General features: G+C 35.1%; 1 protein-coding gene across 1 annotated transcript in view; it reads left to right on the forward strand.

The window, feature by feature from the left end:
* The first annotated feature begins 432 nt into the window (after nucleotides 1–432).
* Nucleotides 433–24,296, forward strand: part of clcn7 (chloride channel 7) — a 41,796-nt gene continuing 17,932 nt past the window's right edge. The window contains exons 1-13 of the mRNA XM_028814367.2: nucleotides 433–707; nucleotides 6,022–6,093; nucleotides 7,834–7,899; nucleotides 8,376–8,441; nucleotides 9,101–9,233; nucleotides 9,756–9,865; nucleotides 13,517–13,597; nucleotides 18,668–18,730; nucleotides 20,092–20,175; nucleotides 20,599–20,692; nucleotides 21,384–21,448; nucleotides 22,063–22,179; nucleotides 23,549–23,603. Coding sequence (XP_028670200.2) covers nucleotides 612–707; nucleotides 6,022–6,093; nucleotides 7,834–7,899; nucleotides 8,376–8,441; nucleotides 9,101–9,233; nucleotides 9,756–9,865; nucleotides 13,517–13,597; nucleotides 18,668–18,730; nucleotides 20,092–20,175; nucleotides 20,599–20,692; nucleotides 21,384–21,448; nucleotides 22,063–22,179; nucleotides 23,549–23,603 — 1,102 coding nt within the window. The 5' untranslated portion in view covers nucleotides 433–611. The remainder of the gene's footprint in view (nucleotides 708–6,021; nucleotides 6,094–7,833; nucleotides 7,900–8,375; nucleotides 8,442–9,100; nucleotides 9,234–9,755; nucleotides 9,866–13,516; nucleotides 13,598–18,667; nucleotides 18,731–20,091; nucleotides 20,176–20,598; nucleotides 20,693–21,383; nucleotides 21,449–22,062; nucleotides 22,180–23,548; nucleotides 23,604–24,296) is intronic.

Below are 24,296 nucleotides of genomic sequence, written 5' to 3' on the forward strand. Positions count from 1 at the left end.
AAAAGAGGAAATTCCCTGGAGAATGGGGAGAACATGCAAACTCCACACAGAAAGTGTCTCAGCTAAAGTCAAGCTCCAAGCACTGTGATAAATGAATATAATCAGTTACTCTACTGTTCATCAAATGCAGTATTTGTTAGACATTTTTAAGTAAGGTGACTGTTGTCAGGAAATGAATAGCCTGAATAAGAACATCCTTTTTATGGTAGCTGCAGCTCTGCTTAGCTATGTAGATGTGTTTGATTTTACACACTTTTTAAATTGCTGTAACGTTTTAATTTCATCATTCTACAAAAAGTTTTTACGTTGTCTTCAGTTTAGCCGAATAACCATGTCTATGACATCATAAGGATTTAGCGAACAAAAACCTTTCGCAATACTACGTTTCCCATAATCCTACTCTTCGGGATACGCTGCTGTCATTTTTTATCCTTCCGACTTGCCGTATTTTCGCGTCACGGGATTCCTGAAGCTGAGAGTCAGTAAGTCATCGTGAAAAAAGAAGAGGAAAACACAGAAGTGGTTTGTTCGGCAGTTGCCAATGACATAAGTTTGAAACAGTAACGGTGGCAGAGAAGGACGGAGGAACCGAGGTTCTACCTCTAGGTAACATGTCCAACATAATGAAGAAGGTGTCGTGGTCCAGTCGGGAAGATGATCCCGGAGTCGCCGAGCGCACCCCGCTTTTGAACGGCACTAGCAGACAGGTAAGAATAGAAAGGGGAAGACGGGGTGAGCATGTAAAAAATGGATAGGTGTGAAAAAAAGGCTTCTCGTAGTCTGCCGTGTTAAATGCAAAGTGGTGCGATTATACATTTTTTAAAAGCATATCATGAAAACCTATGCACAACTGAACATGCTAAAAATGATCGAGATAGCCTGGTACGTTCAGGACACCAAGAAATGCGCTCCTTTACCCAATTTGAGGTCGGGCTGAAACTTAGCTTAAATAAAGTTAAAAATAAAAACTGCCCTGAGCGAACTCGATAAAAGAGATCTTTGAGCCTCAAGTGGTGTTGGAGGTCAGTAGTTTGAAGCTATAGGACCCTGATTCATGTGTCCAAGAATGAGGAATACTTAAATATCTGGGAGGGTTTTTTAAATCAAGTGATTGCTAATGTTCCGGCATCTGATGACTAGCCCCATTGTAAACTTTAATGTTTCAAGAGGTCTTTCATTGTCAGCTGATTTATCAGTGTTCAGCACCCTATGTGTAATGTGCTGCTTTACGAGCTTTTATTATTAAAATATTAATTTCATAGGGATATTTATCAACTTTGATCCGATTGGTGTATTCGTAAAACATTTTTAAGCTCTTAGTTTTTTCGTAAGACCTCACCAAAATACAGCAAAGTTGTACTAATGGCCCTATCCCTCTTAACTCAGCAGGTAATTTATTATCTGCAGATAACTATCAATGAACTCTGCTTGTTTATATGCAGTGTCCAACTTTAATTAAAATTTCACATAAATGTAAAGATAGAAGAAAGAAGCCTTTCATTACTCTTTAATATCAGAGAGATCTTTATTTGCATTCTTATGAGGAAGATTGCTTCAGACTGAGGCTGATATGGAAACTGTAAAAGGGAACTGCTACTTCGCTTGTCGAAAAAATGGATTTTTGCTATTAGGTAACCGGTGTTAGTAGGTTCATCATTTTCCACCCAGTGCATTACGGCAACAGGAAAACAAACATTTTACTGAGATTTTTTTTTAAATGTGTATTTTGGAAGACTATTTATATGTTCTTTCAGATTTGTAAGTCATTCTCGCATGCCAGAGAAGAATTAATTAATATTCTGAGTAGACCAGGCTATCTACCTACCTACAATATGTGACTTGTTTTTCTTCTCACTTGAAGAGTAGTTGATTATCCTGAATATGCAAACTTCATACATATAAAATGTTGAGTGGAATGGTTATTTTGCACTCCAAACCTTTTAGAGGTTGTGGATCAAGGGTCATTTTCTAAGCCAAACTTTTCAGAGATGGTTGCAGTTGGTCTAAATTTAACATATTGAAAACATCCTCACTGAGTCCTTGGTGAGGTCTGAATCAACAATATTGTGGTTTTGGTTTTTGTACTCCAAATTTGTATTCATTGGGGGTGGTAAGTCTTTTGTGCTGCAAAAACTGAGTGTTGAGACTAGGTATGAGATTTACACTAGACTTTAGTAAACATGTAGGTGATAGTGAACTTAGGCAGTAAATTGATAAGTCAAATATTTGTCCTGTAAAAGTTGGTCTGTGAGTAAAGGAAAAGGTATATGGGAAGTCAATTAGCATCTATCCAGTACTCTCAAAAACACTACATGGCTAATGTCATACACAGGGACAGAATACACAATGCCGTTTCTCAGAATCTGATTTGAAACTGAATTGACAAAGTTATTGATAATCTGAATTTATCTTTAATGTAGGGTGTGCAGTCCATCTAGTGTTCACTAATAGAAATGAGAAGTTGACTCTGTTAGAATTTGTGTGTCATACATAGGCTTATTAAAAAAATAATTTTAATTTTCCAATAAAGGCTGACTCAGGCCTTGTCATTTGGAGAAAATTATGTGGTCCTTTAACAGGTTCAAGGAAATGGAAAAAGATTAAGGTGTTTTTACAAAAAAAAAAAAGTATTTCTTTCCACTTGTAGTTAAGCCATATCAATTATATACTAGTCAAGACAAAGCCTTTGGAGCATTTTACACATATAAATAATATTTGTTGTGGGTTTAACTGGATAGTTGGTTGCAACTTATGATGTTTAAAATGCGGGATAATTATTTTATTTCATTATGGCAGTGACCTAATTGGCTTGTAATGAGAATGGAAATACAGAAAACATATTTTATAAAAAAAAAAATAGTTAAAGTTGTTGTTTGTTGGTTATCTTTCAAAGAATGTGGTATCAAAATGCTAAGCAATTTACCATAATGACAGCTGTTCAGATATTTCTGCCTAAATTCAAACATGATTCCATTTTCCGAACCTCCATATTCCATGCATTCAGTACAGTTTTGCAACATGGATTAATAATTTAGATCAATTGTCTCTTATCTCAGTATTTTAACCTTTATGTTAATCCATTTGTCAATAGATAATGGAGTATTTTAATTTATCTTGGTATTCAGAATAGGGTTGTGCATTATACCAGTACTGGAAAAGTACAGAAAACTCCACATTGTAAAATGGCGCTGCAACTGCATTTCAGGATTTTTGGAACTGGAAGTAAATGTCAGCTTTCCTCTCAATTGACATTCACCATTGGAGTTGTGGAAAAGTGTCCATTTCATAGATTTTATGAAACAAAACTACATGCTACAGCATGATCTGGTCTTCACTGTGTATCACCACTGAACCCCAAATGCTTCATTGTAATCAAGACTTCACGGAGGACCTATTGCTTTGACGCAATCTGGACTTCTTGGCTATCAAGAGGAAAGTGATGTGTAGTGGGGTGTGATGGTGCAGTACACCGGGGAGGTGAGCAATTGTGTGGCACATCATAGAGGCTATAGTAATCTGTTATTTGGTCGGGCACTATTTTGGTAACGGTACTGAGGGCCCAAAGCTGGTATCAATGCTGAAGTCAAAATTTTAGTAGCAATCTAACACTAATTCAGAAGGACAGTGTTATACGGTGGCCGGTATAATTTTGCCACCATGTATCTCTTGAATGCTGGTTTGATTTGTGCTAGGGGAGTTAAGCCTGTTGTATGGTGCCAGTTTATCTGCTGAGAAAGTAACTAAAGAGAGAATTCCAAAGAATCCTTGTCATGGTATTTTGGTACTTGTGATGTATTTTCTTTTCCCTTGAAATTCTACTTTTATAGTATTTTTAAACTTTTTGTAAGTAATAAAATCTTGCAGTACTTTTGAAGCTATTTTAATATGTTTGGACTGATAGATTCCGTAAAGAGCAAGTGTTATCTCTGGATACATTTTGTGTATTTTTATATCTGAGCAAACAATGTGGAAAATAAAATCAACATTCACTATGAGTATCATGGTATAGTAAGTCTGTGGCATAGTTAGTTGTCTAGCATTACATTTACATTTATTTGCCTAACAGACCCTTTTATTCAAGGCGATTTACAAAAGAGGTAAACAATTGAGTAACATTAGGCTGGGGCCTGTTTGTTTAGCAAGTGTATTAGGACAGGTAACAAAAGTTGATTGCCACAAGTGAAAAGATGTAATAACTCAAATATTTACGATCAATAAAACAATTACACTTAAGTAGCCAACAATATAAAATATTGCAGTGCAGTTTTTTTTTCTTTTCAATTAGACATATTCACAAAACAGATGGGTCTTCGATTGCTTCTGGAATACATTGAGGGAGTCAGCAGTATGGATGGAGATGGGCAGCCCGTTCCACCAATTTAAAACCACACACGAAAAGAGTATGGATTAAGACTTGATGCCATGTAAAGGTGGCATCATCCGATGCTATTCCCTGGCAGACATGAGTGGACGAGAAGGAGCTTAGCACTTCACCAGTGTCTCCATATACTCGGGTGCTGACCCATTGACTACTCTGTAGGGAATCATCAGGGATTTGAGCTTGATGCATGCTGGTACGAGGAGCCAATGTAGCGACCTGAGGAGAGGAGTGGCATGTGCCCGTCTCGGCTAGTTAAATACAAGATGGTCCACTACGTTCTGGATCGTCTGCAGTTGCTTGATAGCACATGCGGGTACTCCTGCCAGAAGTGAGTTTTAGTAGTCCAGATGCAACAAGACCAAAGCCTGGACCAGAAGTGTGCTGCATACTCTGTCAGAAAAGGTCTGATCTTGCAGATGTTGTACTGCACGAACCTTCATAAACGAGGAGCAGTAGGAATGTGGTTAGAAAAAGATAGCTGCTCATCAATCACCGCCCCAAGATGGTAAACTGACCTGGTGGGTGTTAGCGGCAGTGATCTAAGCTGTACAGAGATGGGCAGTTAAACAGACTGGCTGGCCAGGATCACAAGAAGCACGGTTTTTGCCAGGTTGAGCTGTAGGTGGTGGTCTTTCATCCAGGTTGAGATATCGGTAACACATGCAGAGACTCTAGCCGATACTGTATTGTCCTCCACGGCGAATGACAGGTACAGCTGTGTATCATTGGCATAGCACTGATAAGAGAACCCATTCGATTGGATGATGGAGCCCAATGAAGTTTTAAGAGGTGTTAAGTGTAGCTTCAATTTTTTTTTTATTCTTCTAGGGGTTAGCTTAGTACAGTAATTGAGCACAACATTTTCTTTTAGGAGTTTATAGAAAAACAGCAGCCTATCTGAAGTTAAGCGGATTTATTGTCATCCCATCTATTGACAGTATTGCAGCATACTTTATTACCTATTATAGAACTTCGTTTTCAGTAATATTTTAGTGCTTTCTGCACTATAGCAAAACATTTGAAATGTCACTTCCTTAAAATTTTTTGTTTTGTTTAATTTAACTTTACATTATTTACTTTGAACTAGCTGAAGTACCCGGTTTTGCTGGTATAAATGATTGGAGAAAAACTTTCTTTTCAAAATTCAGCATGACTAAACACAATCCATGATGAGCCAAAAAGATGTACTCTTAGACAAACTCCGTGATCCAGCGAGACAAGGAAACTGATATCTGTACTAGTTGAGAAGAAAATGTCATATATACCTGTGGTCTTTAAGATTGCGTTTTGGCCAGTAGAAAACTTTGTGTGCTGATGATGTTGTCCTACATTAACTGTAGTGTATTCCCACTTCCTGATGGGAAATGTAATCCCTGCATCATGCACTGGTTTTTGGGTTGCTTCTCTTACGGTATAACCCCTTAGCCCGATATGACACATAGCCTATGTTTTAAGTCGGACCAACCGTAAGGCATGTGCAAAATTTTGTGAATATTGGTTCACCCATTTTTTGCATGATTAGTGAACAGACAAACAAATGGCTTGTGATTTTATTTCTGTGGATAGTTACACTTTTATGTTCTGTTTTTATTTTATTATTTTATTTTTGTTTATTTATCTGTTTATGCATTTATTTTCAGTTTTCAAGTTCAGATATCTTCCGCATCGGAAGGCTGAGTACAGTTGATCTTGAAGATGATAAAGATGGCTCTGTAAGTATAGAGGTTTAGGTGTTTGGCAGATCAGTAGATTTTTAAGAACCTCAGGCTTTTCTCTTCATATTGATTATGCAATAAATACTATATATTCAAACTGTAACTTTATAATTTTTCATACTGAAGAACTTATGTTGTAATAGTATAAAAAGTTTAACAGACAAGATGTAGCCATCCAGGGCTCTACGTTAGTTAGTTATCTAATAGCCACATTTTCCCTATATCTCATCTAGTTAATTTTTAAAAGCTGTGAAAGTTTCCATTTCCACAAGATGACTTGGTTATTTATTTGTTCCAGAATTCCACAACTTTTTACATAAAGAAGTGCTTTCTGGCCTCCATCTTAAGTGAACTTTCCCTTGGTTTTTACTTGCGTCATCAAGTATGTTGTTCACTATTGAATACAAAGAAATGTGATAGATTAACTTTACCACACTACAACCACAACTCATTGCTGCATCATCTTCACATTATAAAGGTTCAGTATTTCTCTGGCACTAAAATTTATTGACAAAGCTCTAGGCTTGCTCTTTATCTTGGTCCAATGCTGCCAACAGCATTTTATGTTGAGACTTAAACAGATTTTAACTCTTCCTTAGTTATGTCTTTTAAAAATGTTATGTTTAAGAAATTTGACGTTCATTTAGTCAGACCCATAACAACCATCACCAGGACATTACCTAATGCCATTAGTAAAGTAAGTAATGTTAAAAAGCATTTTTAATGTAGTCTACTACCACATGTAATTGCTTTCTGTATCACTGTTACTTTATGAATATGACTCACTCTTAAATATTTAATAAAGAAATATGTAATAACTGAGACTTAGAAATAATAAAAAAATGTAATTCTCCAACTTTAAAATCAGTTAAACAAGAACCTGAATGCACCTGAATGTTACACCTTGCATACATTTTCTAACTTGTTACAACATAATCTGACATTTGATTTGCCATTTTTATACTACTATACATTGCCTGGTGGATGAGAATGTTATGTCAATGTAAGTCCCTAAATCCTTTTCAGAGGTTGTTTCTTGAACATCCTTGTTCCCCATCTTGTATTTAAAATTAATGTTCATGTTGCCTGCTTCTTGGACCTTTGCGTTTTATTACATCACATTGCATTTTCCAAGTGTTTAGATAGATAGATAGATAGATAGATAGATACTTTATTAATCCCAATGGGAAATTCACAAATTCACCCGGTTTTGAAGATTGTTCAGGTCTTTATAGGTTTGGCAAGATATTTTCTTAAACCCCTTCTATATTTTTTCCAGTTATCAGGTGTTTTTTTTTAAAATGAAGGGAATATGCTTAGGAAAGGATATTAAATAATGTCTTTAATTTGTTCATCCTTACTGATAAGTTATCACTAAGCCCACTGGTCATGCAGTGGTTTTATTAGTCAAATGCATGTGTTTGAAACACAGATGACTCTTCTATCTTAAAATCTCTAACCTCTGTGCTTGTTTTTATTTGTGTTGGAATAATTTATTTCTTCAGCTGTTTTATACATTAAAGATGTTTATTCATTTTGTTTGATTATAATCGATTATTTATAGGATATTTTGCTGTATATCCACCATTTGTTTATAGATTTTTCTGAAATATAGTTTTAAGAACAAGAGAGGGTTGATATGAAAATGCATAAAGAAATCATATATCAGGCCAAATGAAATTAGCATGAATTGCTTCTGTGAAGTAATAATTTCTTTCTCTTCTTGTATTTTCACAGAGTTCCGAATTAAATCAAACAGAGGAAATCCCACACAATGAAAAGCTCTTGTCAGTAAGATATGAGGTGAAGAATAAAAAAATCATTCATATATTACTGTTAATGTTTGATTGTCAGGGTTTTATTGTCCATTAAATTGTAGTAAAAAAGGTATTCTTTTCTTGGTTGTTCTCTGTTTGAAATACAGTTTTTGTTTTTCCCTTTTTTGTAAGTGTCTCAAGTCATATCCAATTCACAAAATTGTCTTTAAATCATATAATTACCATGTACATTTTCCATATTTAAAATGCCTTAATATTTTATGATACAATATCTGAGAACAGTAAAATGAGATTATATACTGTTACAAACAGAACTATTCAAATCTGTATCACTTTTTTGGATTTATACTACAGTAGATTTTACTCTCTTTAGCATTGTGAAGCTTTAAATCCAAGGTTATCAGTTTTACTGTTTTTAAGAAAAAAATAAACGTAGAAAGGAAGTTGTATACAGAATATTAAATGATTTGTTTAAAATGTTTGTCTTTTTTCCTTCCTCAGAGCCTGGATTATGATAACAGCGAGAACCAGTTATTTCTAGAAGAAGAAAGAAGAATGAGTCTCTTGGTAAGTAAATTTGATATTTTTTCAGAGAGTGCCTTTATTTTCATATTGTTTGTATTGCGTAGCAATGGAAATTTTTTCTACATTTTGTTGGAAAGTATACAGAGATTTGTTTTTTAAATAATTTGAATTTGCTTGTCAAGTGGTCTTTAAAATGTCACTTATATGATTGATTCTGGTTTGCTTCTTTCATGTTGAGACATGAACAATTGATTTTTAGACCCCTGTGCTATAAAACGTAGATTATAAGTCTATGTTTGCAAATATAAAGTGTGGCAAAATTATTTCAAGCAGTGTGTCTTACATGGATATTTTACTTATATATATTTTAAGTATAAATCTGTTTTATTTATTGTGAATGAAAGACTGAAATGAATATGGAGGCAAACCTAAAAATTCAGATACTTCAAAATGAAGAGCAATTAAAAAAAAAAAAATTGTTAGTAAATGTTGTTTAGGCTTTATTAAGTGTTCTTAATGCGTAATTACTAAAAGTTTTTCATCATTTATGTCTACATATTTAGATGCACTATAGTTAATTAACAAAATAAAGCGTTATTTGCGCTTCTCTGTCCAATCAAAAAGCTTGCTCACTTTATATAGATGAGTTAAAATTAATGTTAAACTAAAAAAAATACATTTTTTTTTAATTTTGCCCCCAGGGATTTCGCTTCTTGGAATTTAAAAGATGGCTGGTGTGTGCTTTCATTGGAATTTTTACAGGTCTTGTTGCTTGCTTCATAGACATTGTGGTGGAGAAACTATCAGACTTGAAATACCATGCAGTAAAGCAGAGTATCCTTTTTTCCTTAATGCAAATTGGGTAGAAGTATAAGTGTAAAATGTATTGATGTATGTCTTTACCAAAGATGTATGGCAAAATTGCCTGAACTATTACACATATTTAGTTTTTAAGCAGATTTTATAGAGCTGGTAATGCATGTTTTCAAGGTGTGTTTTTCTCTATACTGAATAGGAGGGGCAAGTGAAACGACAATAACAATATTATCTATCTATATAGCAAATTACATTTTTTCTCTGCATAGTGTGGTTGTTTGTTGACCAGGTTCTTTTTCAGAACCTAAACACCTTCTCTTCAGGTTGCTTGGCACAAAGGTCCACCTTCAGTGTGTTTGTGTGCCTATGCTTTGCACTGTGTTAAAATCTGATGTAGTCTCATTTACATTGTAACTGTTAACTCTGAGGAAGGCTCTAGTGTCTTTGCATTACTTGACTGGGAAATCAATGGTTTTGAATGGTGGGTTAATATATTTGTTAATAATCTTGAAGATACCTTTTCTTTAGCACACATTCAAGGTATTGTCAAATTCACAGAGGCGGGAGGACTTTGCATCTCACTCATTCTTTGGGCTACTTTAAATGCAGCCTTTGTATTGGTTGGCTCCTTGATGGTGGCCTTTATTGAGGTACGTTTGTTTCCTTTTATTTTATATTTGTTCATAGAGAATAATTTTAAATGATTATTTGCATCTTATTGTCTTTTTGTGACTTCATACATTTTTTTTTTGCTTCTGAGGTATATGTCCACAGGCGCAGAGGTTATGTTTTGCTAAATACTCCTTTGAAGGTTTTCAGATTTTGCTAAATGTAATGTTATTTTCACATTATTTAGGTAGGGGCACCACGTCATTGTAGCAAGTGGCTTTGCCAGTTAGACATAGATTCATTTCTTAAGCTATGTCACCTTCAGAGTGTAGTTTCCACGTATTCATTGTTTTTGCATAGGTTTCCTCTGCTACTCCCATTTTCTCTAATTAGCAAAGACATGGATTGGGTTGGAAAACCTTGACTAACTGACCTACTGCTATATGCACAGTGACACATTGATATCCCATTTCATATAGGTCTTTGTTTAGAACAAGCTCAGGTTTCCCTTTACTCAATACAGCAAAAGTTAGTTTTATATATAAGGGATCAACTGATGTTCACAGTTTAGTAAGTAGACATTTTAGAAAATATTACTTGACTGACACCTTTACGTATACAATTGGTTACGTGTCTTTTATTTTTCCAGTTGGAGCACAGGAAGGTAAAGTGACCTGCTTATGATCACATAGTATCAGTAGTGGGTTGTGAACTAATAACAACCTCAGGATTTGAGGTCCAAAACCTTAACTACTATTCCACCCTTCCTTGTGCCCTGTGATGCTGGGATAGGTTTTGACCATAGCATCCCTATACTGGATTAAGCTGGTTTAGAAAAGACGAATGGGTAATAGAAATTGTAAATATGGTGTAAGGCTCAGGACTTTTGTAAGACAATGTTCATGAATATCATTATTTATAAATACAAATTAATACTATATTTTACCTGGAACACGTAGATCCAAAAAGAAAAAGAAACAACAGCTTAATGATATGGTAGTGAAATTTGTAACATATTACTCTTTAATTTTTAAATAATAAAAATAAACCCTTAGTTTCTCATCTAGTTACTTCCTAAATTTAACATGTTACGTACTTTAATAACATAAATGAAAAATTTTTTCCAAACCCACACATCCACTACTTAAAAATATTTTAAAGGAAACATTTATTTCCCGTTTTTCTATAATAAAAGTACATCTGTTATTTTCCAGTAGTATTCCACTTTTAAGATGGAAAATTCCCATAGACATTCTTTGTTATCCTTTTTGATATTTTTGAGCAGTAGGATTAAATCCAGGTTTGCCACCTTAACTTGACATAACAAAATTTCTTCTGTTTAATTGGCATAATTGGTACATAATACTTAAACAAGCATGTACTGCTATTTTTGTCATTTATTAATCAATTACTTACATATGTAGTGCCTTGCATAATGATCACTTTATTTAAATGATGCGCAAATCAAATGCATTACAAAAACATTATGCTACAATCTAATACATATACAGTACACCCCCAAATTTCGTGGGGGTTAAGTTCCTAGAGCACCTGCAAATTGTGAAAAACCATAAATTTTGGATGTTGTTAAAGTACTAGGGTGTTGTACCGTGTTAGCCATTATGAATGTAGAGAAAAGCCAAGCAAAATGACACCTTTTATTGGCTAACTAGAAAGATTACAATATGCAAGCTTTCGAGGCAACTCAGGCCCCTTCTTCAGGCAAGATGTTGTTAAAAAAATGCCAATTTTTATAGTTTAAACCCTAAATATGCCCCCAAAACACTTTAATTTAATTTCAAACTCGGCTTAATACATTATCTAAAAAAAGAATGTAAAGGTAAACCTGCATTCTGTACAGTACTGTATTGCTATGTCTCCTGCAGTGCTAGAATGTAAAATACCTATGTTACCGCTATATGTACTGCAATTCATGGAAGCGTGTTTTCATTGCCAGAAGCCTTAGAAGGTGCAGGGCGTTTCGATGGCATCTTGGGGCATTAAGCCTTAAACTGCCACGTATTTGGGGGTTAATGCCTCCCTGGACGACAAATACTTTTTTGCTGCACTTTAAGTAAACATCACAATTCACAAAGAAAAAGTGAAATTTTAATGGAACACATTTTTTTTTCATGCAAAGAGCATCACAATTATTGCAACACTGATCATTTTACACACTGCTAATAAACTGTAAAAACTATTTTAAAAACTACTGGAACAATATGTGCAATGTGTAACTGACGCCATGGATGAAATCACCGAGCCAACTGCGCTTGAACTGGCTGCACACAGAGGTAAATGCTGATGCTTACAGGCTAGTCTAGTGCAGCGGCTCAATCCCAGGGACAGTGAGGCTGCAGGGTGTCACGCTTGGGTCACAGAATTGCACATAAACACAGGAGATTCTAGTGACAGGAACTTTATTCAAACACTTCAAACAAACATGTCTCTTTCAGAAGTAAAACAAGCTCAGTATGCAGTTAGTTCTCGATTAAAGAATAGGCAAACATCATAGGAGAGCACAACAGGAGTGGGACCTACAACAGGAGCAGAGGATGTCTGGGGGAGGAGAGAGAAACAAAGCAATCAGCCAAAAAAGGATGTGTAGCATCGCACGAGAAGCATATCACGCGACAGAGCAGCCTCAAATAAGCCAAGCAAGTAAGGGAACAATGTGAAAGTAGTCTATCAGCGTTTTTTAAGGAGCATCCATGTCTTCTAGGGGTGCGTTCAGCCCCCCTGCTCACAAAGGGCTGGCAGTGGACATGAGCCGCACGCACTCACAGAGATAAAAACCAAGCAAACTGGTAATCAAACAGCAAATAAAGAATGTAATGAAAACAACGATACCACCCCTGTTCCCCTTACGGCGATTACACATTAAATACAACAAAGCACAAAGAAAACACACACAGTAAATCATGAAAAACGTTCATGAAAAACAGCAACGGATGAAATGTAATGATGAAAATAGATAGTCCAGAGATCCGCACATTGAATGGGAATGTAAAGATAGTCCTTCCGCTAGTTCCTGAAATGGTGAAGACGGACGGACGGGTTCAGGAGCGCTACTTTGCAGGATGGCCATGAATCCACTTACACTTCTCATGTACACAGGCAGACGGCAGACAATTCAGATGCCAATCATGAAACGATCCAGGACAAAACGAATAAGTACAGGTAACCCAACAGGTGGCAGATAGACAGGAATTTGAAACACAAATTACAAAAACTTATTTTTTTGATTTTGATCACCGGCCCCCATTTTAAAAGCTGTGCTAACATCCTTTGACCCCAACAGCCCCAGCACCCTCAGCAGAAGACCAATCGGAGCCACTGCAGGAACTGCTGGGAGTTGCAGTTTCAAATTCTATTGGCTACTTTCACCATCCCAAGCTGCGTTTTCCTCTACAGTTGCTCCCTGTTCTCTCTACAGTACAGTATTGCCACGAAAAAAGCCATAAAAATTGCGAAGGATATGTGCGGTTTCCGTTAACAATTATTAGATAGGTTCTAAGGAAAAATCTGCGAATGACTGAGGCCCCGAACTCTGAACCGCAACTTCGCGGGGGTCTATTGTACTTATGAGTCAACATAGGCAGCAAAGTCATTAAAGGTACTCCTAAACTTTGCATGTAAATTTTCAGAGGAAGTAAATCGTGGAATTAACTGATGCTGTTATCCTTTTTCAGCCTGTAGCAGCTGGTAGTGGGATTCCTCAGATAAAGTGTTATTTAAATGGAGTGAAGATTCCACGTGTTGTTCGCCTCAAGGTTGGTGTTTTTTTTTCCCACCTTCAACATTTCAAGGAGATGTGATGATGTTGAGGGCTTTGTGCCATTTGTCTTCTCTGTACTCCCAAAATTTATATATGTTTATTTTTTTAAAACTTACTTTAATTAAACATATTTAATTTATTGCTTGAAAATAACAGATCTGAATCCTTAGTGACAGACTGAAGAGATAGCAGAGGATACCACAAAACTGGTCTGCACAGGCCCTTAATTACTTGAAGACTAATTCCATCTGGTCCTGCTGATACAGTATCTTATGTATTCCTTTAGTGCGTGTTTTTTCTTGTGAACATCTGGAAGCCATCGAGATTTTACTTTGCTCTGCATACTATTTGAATTATGGTATGAATAACCTTCTTTGTTCTGAAAGATGTATGCTGTTATCTTGAGAGTCATGGAAAGAACAATGTATAATTATATAACCAGGGCAATTCTTTTTTTTTTCATAAGTCAGTCAATATGGAAAAACTTGTGGCAGCTCTGATTTTGTGTGTAACACATTTAACATTAATGCTTATCTTTAGAGGTTAAATTTTATGTTATGTCATCCATTCATTTGTTTTCTAAAAGTGGTATTTCCATTACAGAATCATAGAAACCTGAAATCTGTCCCAGCTGTGTAATGTGTATGGTGTAACCTAATCTCTGCACATCATGTTAGTCCATTACAAGATGCACATAAACTTGCATGAGTCCAGTTGCTAACACAGAGTGTCCTGAAAAAAGCCCCTGTGTAAATGATGAGCACGTATAGACGTGATTCAGGCATGAAGCTGTCTGGAAAGCAGTAGCATTAACCCTTGTGCCACCCTTCATTTAGTTATATTTTTTTAGAAGACATTACATTTGTATAAACTGTAATGGAACTGTGAGCTCCAAACCCCAACACGATCGCACAAAGGCAGTCCTCCAAAAGTTACCAAGCACAAAGTTATCTCTCTCTTCCACAATTCACGCCACAATACCTCTCCTCTCACCACTGCACTACTCCCCTCTGGTTGAGTGTTGCTGTCCATTCTCCCAACACCGAGTTGCCTGGATAAGGGAATGCAGTCCCTTTTATTGAGGACCTGGGAGTACTTCCAGTGCCAGGGCTACTGCCCGATGGAATGACTTCTGGGTCATATGGATGTTCCACATACTGGGAAGTGCATCTCCCTGCAGCGCCCCTTTGTGGCACCCACGAACTCCAGCAGGGTTGTGTTGCCAGACTACATCTCCAAGCATGTCTACTGGTTCCCTTCTGGGCACCGATATCTGGGGCTGCTGTCATCTAGTGTCCTGGGAGAATAAAGAGCCCCCAGCGACATCTTCTTCCTTCGGTGGGTTGTCTGTCCATCCTTTGTGGCCATTACTTCCGGGTCATGAACCTTTCTTTCTCCTGGCCAGGATGTTTGTCTGCCTGCCAGGATCCTCCTGTCTGGGTAAGGAACTATCCCTTTTTCTGGTTGGGATGTCCGTCCAACCCATGTGTCACTTACAAAAGAAAGGTGAATGAATATTTTGTTGTTAATAAAACATTTCAATACCACATAAGCTGTTCCAACAGCACACTTGAGACATTAAAACATTTTTTTTCTGTGAGTGGGTTATGTGGTGCTTTTTTGCTCATACTGCAAAGTTTTATCTAAGATGGAACATGGATACATGTCACTTCAATTCACGCTTGTGCTCTTGTGCATTTTCACATTTGGAGGGTTCAGTGGTTTTGGTATTTTTAAGGTTTAAACTAAGCTTAAAAGTCACTTTCATTCAGGGAACAGTCATAGACCATTTTTATGTGCACATTTTTCACTTTTCTATGAGCTTAAATGTGGTTATATTTAAATACAAAGTGTAAATGTCTGCTGTTTGCCCAGTTATTGTAGATGCAAGTTACATAGGCCTTGTAGGGGATCTAATAAAAATGTCAATTTTGGATTAAAAAAATCCAGGCTTAAAATCTTCACTTGTTAAGTACATTTCATTTTCACAAAATTCATATTTTGGATAAACGTATGTATATTCTATCCACTAATCTAGAGGCTCCTTGATTTCCCAATAGAAAACTTAATGTAGCCTGTTTACCAGCTGTAAATGAGGGGGGAAATACACTTATTATAATATAAATTGTTGTTTTACAAAGTTTTTTAGCTTATGGTTGACAGTTTTCTAATATGTGGATCAGAAGATGTTAGATTGTAAAAGGAGCTCTCGATTATTTGGCTAGTTTGCAAACTTAAAAGTGACAACCAAAAAAACTTTAAGGTAGCATAGTTGCCCAACCGGTAGCATTACTCCGTAATGGTGCTTGAACCTATTTCCATTCCAGGCTGTAATGGTTTCTGTGTAGCATTGTAAGATCACCCCCTGTTCACATAAGTTTCCTTGCTCAATTCAGATCTGATATGAATATTGTTTTGTGTCCCAGTATGCCCAGCTTCATTCCAGGCTTGGTTTCTGCCTTTTGCTCATTGCTGCTGGAATACTATTAAAGAACTTGTGATGCAGTACACGATGCCATATGTTTGGAAAATAGATAGAAATAAAAGCAACTGCACTTAAAGCTGAAATCTGGGCTTGTCTCACTGTAAAGGGGGTAAAAAAAATCTTTATAAGGCACTCAAGTCATCAGCTGTACTTGGGTCCCAATCCAGGTTGTTTGTCGTGAGGTGGGTGCGGCAATGTACTCTCAGCGCATGCTCCCAACGTCTGTCTCTCTCTCTCTCTCTCTCTCTCTCTGTCTCTCTCTCTGTCTCTCTCTCTCTCTCTCTCTCTCTCTCTCTCTCTCTCTCTCTCTCTCTCTCTAGTAGGCTGTTACTGTACAGAGGGAAAGTACAACTTTTCTTCCTGACAAGCCATATAATTGAATGACATATTTCATTAACTGCAGTTGTTAGCTTGTAGACTGGAAACTTTCCTGGAACAAAACCATAATCACTTCAGTTCTTCAGGAGTTTGACATCCCCTGAGCTGGATATATTCAGACCATCCCTAATGTCAAATGTGATGTTGCATTGGAATCATTTTAATCTAAAATCTCAAAATTTTTAGTGGTATTTTTTTTGAGTCCGACCACTGAGGGGCAAAGTGTGGGCTGAATTTTACTGACTGTATCCCATTTGCTATCTTTATTGTTTTCATTTTAAAGCTCTCATTATTGTTCAATTTTTTTTAAAGAAATTTTAAAAGTAAAGGCCCTGTTTTTTTACTTTCTTATTTAGAAATGCCTTAGGCTGGGTATTTTTTCAATAATTGTCACATGTGAAAATCATACTGAAATAGATGCCCCTTTTAGTATTGTGGTAATATGTACCTGTGTCTGCTTTTTAATTTGTCAGTACTTTGAAGAAATGAAGGGAGCAAACTCTACAGAAAAAATAAGTTAAACAAAACACAGACATGAATTGGGAAAAATGAGGCTTATCTATCTCTGTGACATTGTCATAATCATCATAATCTTTATTTTTTTTAAATCTGCTTTTTATGGTGAGAGGTTTGTTGGTAACAATCCAGCCCCACCCTATTCCCAGCAACATCCTCCATATCCCCCTGGGGAATTCCCTGATACTACTTGACTAGTCAAAAACAGCAAGGCAAATAGTCAAGATTAGATTAAATGTCAGTTGACTTGGGAACAACTGGGAAAATGTAGTACAAAAAAGTTAAAGCATTTATTATATTTTTAATTTCAAATTGAAAGTAGAAGCAGGGAAACAAATAAAAGGAAATATATAGATAGATGCTTTAATCATTATAGCAAAGTAAAAGCTGCTATATTGTCCTGTACAGTAAAAAAAAATCTTACTTGCATGTGAGACATAGAACACTTCTTTGGAGTCACGATTGAATGAATTAAACCGTGTAACATAATTTCAAGTAATAGAAAACACATATCCCCTTAATTAATGTGCTGTTTGCCTCTGTTTCCATTCTACCTGTTCAGTCATGCTCCCAAATAATTGCTCCCAAGTCCTCAGTTGACCAAAAAAGTCTGAAATGTGCAATATGTATTTTAATACATATGAGCATCTTCTATTTTGATCTTTTTAATTCATTGTTTCTGCCAAGTAGTGTGGCACAGTGGCATACTGGTTTTGCTGCTGCCTTAAAGTAAGTAGTCCAGGGTGTCCTGTGTCCTCCCTGTGTGGAGTTTGCTTATTCTCTCTGTGTTAGTGTGGGTTTCCTCTGGGTGCTCTGGTTTCATCTGACATCTTGTCTAAGAATTTGTCCCTGTCTTGAACACCATTCTTGCTGGAATAGTTTTCTGGCTCCCATTACCCAGCTCAGGATAAGGACAGCTTAAAATTGATATAGTATGTATTTTCACTAAAACCTGTTTGCCTTAATTATTTCCAGTAAGTGACAGTTAATAAAAAATAGACATTGTTGCAGATGACACAGGTAGTACATAGGTAGCAATTGTTAAGCAGTCAGACCCTTTCAGAGTAAATTAAAGCAGAATCCTCAACAAAGCAGAACATGACAGCTTAGTCATATTTGTTAAATACCTACAGTATAATACCTATACCTCTACTGTGTAGATCCTGTTAGAATTTTTTTAACGGCCATTGGGAAATTGTAACATATTTAGCAGAAGCAATGGTCTAGTTAGAAAAAAGAATTGGTCGCAAAAAAAAAATCTTTCATGCTTGTTTCAGCAACATTAATAATAAGATCTGTTTGGACCAGTGTTTCCAAACAAGTAGCCCAAGTTTTGAGTTTACAGACTAATTTAATTATATGTTTTATTAGAACAACTTTACTTTTATAATTCAGTTTGCAACTGATTGAGCTTATGATTCACATGTCATTATTTCTTTTTGTTTCTTGGAATAAAGTTTTACAAGACATACTTTTATTCAAAATCTTATAAGAAAAAAATAAATACCAAGAAACATGAGATTGTTTCCAAACAATCTTGCTTTGTATCATATCCTGCTTTGTATCAGCTGCACACTATATAAAATCACACCTATAAAGACTGAATGGTGTAAAGATTAGAAGCTAGGATCGTGATTCTGTTCATTGCAGCCTTCAAAATCTGTTTTTCTTTTTTGTGTTTTTTAGACCCTTCTTGTTAAAGTGTTTGGTGTTATCTGCTCAGTAGCAGGAGGGCTTGCAGTGGGAAAGGTAAAATTGCTTTTGCTTCATCTTAAATTCCAGTAGTGCCTCTTTATACTAACTTGTGCAACTGTTAATACTTTTTCTTACAGTCAAATGAAATACAAATTCAAAGACATATAAGCCATATAGCCATTTCTCCCCTGCCATCCCTCCCCCCAATTCTCAAGCATATGAATTGACAAAATTCTTCTCCTGTAGATCAGACTCCTCCAGCTTGACTCCTGGTATTTTTTGTTCAAGTCCACTATTAAATCTGTGTCAATCTCTGTTGTTAATTGAACTTTTTGTTTAAATAGTTTAAGCTACAGTGGTCAGAGCCTATGTCTCCCTGTTTTAGAACCTTGGAAATGACTGTTGACTGTGAGAGATTTTTCAGGTTCTTGCCATGTTCATCTTTAGTTATTCTAGTTCAGTGTTTCCCAGCTTGTGGGCCGTGGTACCATTGCGTGTTGTCAATGGCAGACCCCAGGTGAAACCCTCCATTTCACCTGATCACACTTGATTCCTGTAATTCTCTGATGCTCTGTTGACTATGCGGACACAAAAATTTGACAATCATGCTCGATTCACTAAGGAATACTACACCATCCCCCAACCTCAGACAATCACACTCATTTATGGAGGGGGCCAAGCTGGGTCCCGAACACACTGGCATGTGAAGAACTAAGTTGTGACACCATAAAGGTTGAGAATCACAGTTGTCTTCTGCCCAGTGTTGCCAGGATAGAGCCTACAAGGCCTAGCACACAACAAATTTGTACTGGAATAGTAAATGAATGACATTCACTATATTAAATCCCAAGTTTATTGTTCATCCTCTATTTTGCTGAAAAGAACTGCAAAAGGATCCAGATCCTTAAACCATTCTCTTGATTTTTATTAAGAAATCCCACACTGATTTTTTTTTTTTCTGATATTTCTATTTCAAACCACTGATAATTCAAAAATTTATATTTTAAAGTGAATTTGTTTTATACTAGGAAAAGAAAAATTTAGGAAGAAGAAGAGGGACATACAAAATACAGATGTTACACAGGCCTGAATATATACTAGCATTCAAAAGTTTCAGATAAATTTCATGTTGTTGATAGAAATTCACACCTTTCTTATGAAGGTACTGTACCATTAAATTGATTTATTGGGTGTTCTGCAAATGGGCTGGATGGATGGACACTGGTAAAACAATAACAAGAATAAAAAAACACTTTATTGTTTTATTGTGAGGCAGCTGGGTTATATTTTACCAGCATGAGAGAAAAAATGTAACCCTTTCAATTAGATGGCCTGTAGCTTACCTTTTTATATTTTGTAATTTGCTTATTTTTTTCTGAAAATGTTCTGTTTTGTTCTTACTTATCTGGCTGTAGGAAGGACCTATGATCCATTCTGGTGCTGTTATAGCTGCTGGTATTTCTCAGGGAAGAACCACGTCATTAAAGAAAGACTTTAAGGTTTGTAAATATTTAAAAATGACTTCCATTGAATGGTGATTTTGAAGGAAATGTGTAAATATTAACTTTATTTCATTGACATTGGGGTTACTTTAACAATAAGTGAATTTTATCACAGAGTGTTCTTTACCTTAGTTATTTATTAATGAATACCTAATTCTGAGCATGTTTAATGTACATGCTTAATGTGTTTCTTAATAGTTTATGAGTTATTTAAAATGTTTTATTTTGAGTGGAATTTAAAAGCTTTTCTGTAATTCCTGATATTCATTTTAATGTATTTATTTGTTTGCCATAATCCCCAAAGATGATCTGGAAAAAAGAACAATTTGTACATTCATTATGATCGTGGTTGTTATATTCTTTTTTTATTTTTTATCCAGACTTTATTTGCAATATTATGCTTGTTGACCTTTGTTTCAGATATTTGAGTACTTCCGGCGAGACACAGAAAAAAGAGATTTTGTGTCTGCTGGTGCCGCTGCTGGAGTTTCTGCAGCCTTTGGTGCTCCTGTTGGTAAGAAATGCTACCTAATAACTATAGCATATGTGATAACATGATATGATCTTATGAAAATTATCTAACAATACTTTTTGTACCAAAGATGAATCTTCCACAGTTAATTTCAAAACTCTTTGGGCATTTATATGTAGTGTAGGATTTAGCATTTTTGTATTCTTAGCTCAATGACTTTCAAAACAATGTTAATTACGAAGATCTTTTTAATGTAGTTATTTTTCTTTAAAAAAAATAAAATAAAAAGTCTGAGTCAGCATGTTAAACTGCCACACTTGAAAACAACCTGCTCCATCATACACATTCAAGGTCCATCCATCCATCCATTTTCCAACCCGCTGAATCTGAACACAGGGTCACGGGGGTCTGCTGGAGCCAATCCCAGCCAACACAGGGCACAAGGCAGGAAACAATCCTGGGCAGGGTGCCAACCCACCACAGACATTCAAGGTCATATTAATTAAAACCAGAATAAAAGTGACATAGCTGTGTTATAAAATACCAAAGCAATTTTATATACAGTATAGTGGTAACAAATTTATCAAATAGTTTTGTAAAATTATTTAATTTAAGCACTTTAATTTGTGTTATATATATCTATATATGCCTTTAAATTTTATTTAAATATAATACGTAACTGCTCATCTTACATAAGAATCTACTTTAGTTGACTTCTTTTAAAATTACTCAGGTGGAGTACTTTTCAGCTTGGAAGAAGGTGCATCTTTCTGGAACCAGATGTTAACTTGGAGAATAGTAAGTAACATGGTAGCAAAGTAATTAACAATGGTTAGGACTTGAGGGAAAATGTTTGCAACAGAAAGGTACAGATGTATTTTTCCTCACAGATATCAGATAAAGGTAGGAGAAAAAAATGTAATATTCACTATTTATTATGTATTTATTTTAAAGTCTAAAAATATACATAAGGTTCTTGCATACAATAATGTTACATTCTAACAATTCAGTGTAAGAGTTCAAGACCTAGAGTTGTTCACTCCTTCTATAACAACTGTAATTCAAGATGCTTATGGCACTGGATAAAATAATTCTGTATAATACATCTGTTGCCTTTGAGCTTTAGAAATCTAAGCTGATGTCTGACAGAATTGAGTTGGCCTTTTTTTCTTTAGAAGTCGGAAAATGCTAAATAATAAGTTGCATGTTGAATTAATTTTCAGTGATGGTCAAATAGGCATGATTAAGAAATTGAAAGAGAACATCTAAAATTCTTTATTTAGAGTAAGACAATATGACAATGTGAAACATTTGAAATTGCCATTAGATATCACAGTATAGTAATCAATATACTAGAAAAAGTAGTGCATTTATGGACTTTATAATCTTTTTTTTTTATTTGGTATTTATAGTTTTTTGCATCCATGATCTCCACATTTACCTTGAACTTTTTTTTGAGCATTTATCATGGCAAACCTGGTGATCTCTCCAACCCTGGTCTAATCAACTTTGGCCGTTTTGAAGATGAGGTACGCTGTTTATCTAGTGTGCTTTGTATTAGTAGTCTGTAATCTATAGCTTGCTATAAAAATGTGTCAACCAGACAAAAAAAAAATCATGTAACTTGAATTAGTTCATCTACCAATTAAAGATTTACAGTGACTTTTTACCTGCTCATTGTTATCTGTTCTCTTATTAACAACAGAATTAAATCTGTCATTAAATTAAATTAAATTATTAATTAAATCATTCATTACAAGCTATTATTGGGAAAATTTAATTTAATTGGTTCTTCAGAAATAATTGTGTTTCCAATAAAGCTGAATTACCTTGTAGATGATAAATATACAAATAATGTTCCCATTATGGAAAACTTAATTATTTGAAGTTAGGTCTACACCCACTTAATTAATCAAAAATGCTTCTTAATCTCTGAGGAGTAGTAAATAGATCAACTTGTTATGATAGTTCTAGATTTTAACTTGAATATGTAATATTGAAAATATGAAAATTAGTCTTAGTTTAGCTTTTTTCCAAATACATTAAAAATATACTTCTTGAACAAACATCATGTTGTAGCAAATCAAAAATAAGGTCATGAGAATTGCCTTGTAATGCTGATCACATTGTATTTTCTTCCAACAAAAATATTTGCTCTTCATGAGAAGCTGTATATTTACTTTTCTGGGATTGTTAAACTGAGATGTACTTTAATACTCAAATTTCACAGTTGTTCCTAAGCATTTAGTATCTTTGACTGTGAAGTATTGTTTATAAATGTTTGCAAAACATGGAGAATAAACTGATATAAGGAAGAATGAAATGGATTCCTGGAAGTGATGAAAGTAAAATATTTATAAATTAGTTTAAAATCTATATAAATTTGGAAACTTCTGCACTAAATACTTCCATCATTAATTAAAACTTTCTCAGGCACAGACATGCATTTACTGATTCGATTTTTTTCTCCCTCTATCTTCTATGCATTATTTAAAAAGTTTATCTTGCACCATATCTTGCATTTTTATCTAATACCTTGCCGAAATGTTGTCTTGGTAAAAACTAATTTACAGTACTGTAAAAATGTGTTGGTCTTAGCCACTGCCAGAAAAAGTGTGCAAAAGACGATGTGTGAGCAGAGTTTCAGTTCCTTCAGTCTTAATATGCTTTTCAGCTTCTGAAATTTACACAAGTAGTGTTACATTGCATAGATTTTTTGCTGTCATAGTACAGTGCCAAACTTTGTTTGTTTTGCTGCATTTTTATATTTATAACAGCTGTTCAAGAATAATTATTTAACAGGTATTTATTATGCATAATTTGAATTCATTTGTATAATTAGTTTAGTTAAGGAGTTATAGTACTGTTGATCACCACAATTGTTTTATTTTATTCTAGGTAAAGGAGTATAATCTGTATGAAATTCCAATTTTCATGTGCATGGGAGTAATAGGCAAGTCATGAGTTTCCTATATTCCTTTTTAAGATTACACTTAGTGGGTTTATTTTTTGGAAAGGTTTAAAATTATGAAAGACACCCGATTCACTATTAACTGCCATTTATTTTATTCTCTTTTGTCAGCTATAATATATGTGTGTGTTTAGCAGGAGGCAATTTGCTTCAAATGCTAGACACCTCTGTTCTTTTTGTGCTGTGTGACTTACTTTTGACATAACTTCTTATTTTATAGGCCATTCACACAATAAGTGAATGTTCAGTAGATTGTTTCATGGGATGGGCCACCGCAGACAATCAACTAAATATAAATTATATCTGGTCACACCTAAAATGTCGTATTGAATAATGCAGTTTGGTAAACTTCATATTCCTGCTCAACTAGACTTTCTTAATTAATTAAACTGTCCAAATATGCTGTAACTTGCTGTGAACATCTTGTCAAATCAACCCATAGCTCATATTTTACTGTCAGGTCAAAATGTCAGTGCATTGGAGATTCTTAATTCTTATGAACTTAGGAGTTTCACTATAATAAAGATTTATTTAAAATTAAAAATAACTTACTTACGGGTTAACAACTGCCATACAAGTTCATAGTAGTTTAAATGTGATAGTATATGTTACATATATGGACATTGTAAATCAGAAAGTAAATGTTTATTTTGTTATTCTGATCTCTATATCTTG

This window comes from Erpetoichthys calabaricus, chromosome 11 (genome assembly GCF_900747795.2).
Source record: "Erpetoichthys calabaricus chromosome 11, fErpCal1.3, whole genome shotgun sequence".
NCBI classification, from domain to species: domain Eukaryota; kingdom Metazoa; phylum Chordata; class Cladistia; order Polypteriformes; family Polypteridae; genus Erpetoichthys; species Erpetoichthys calabaricus.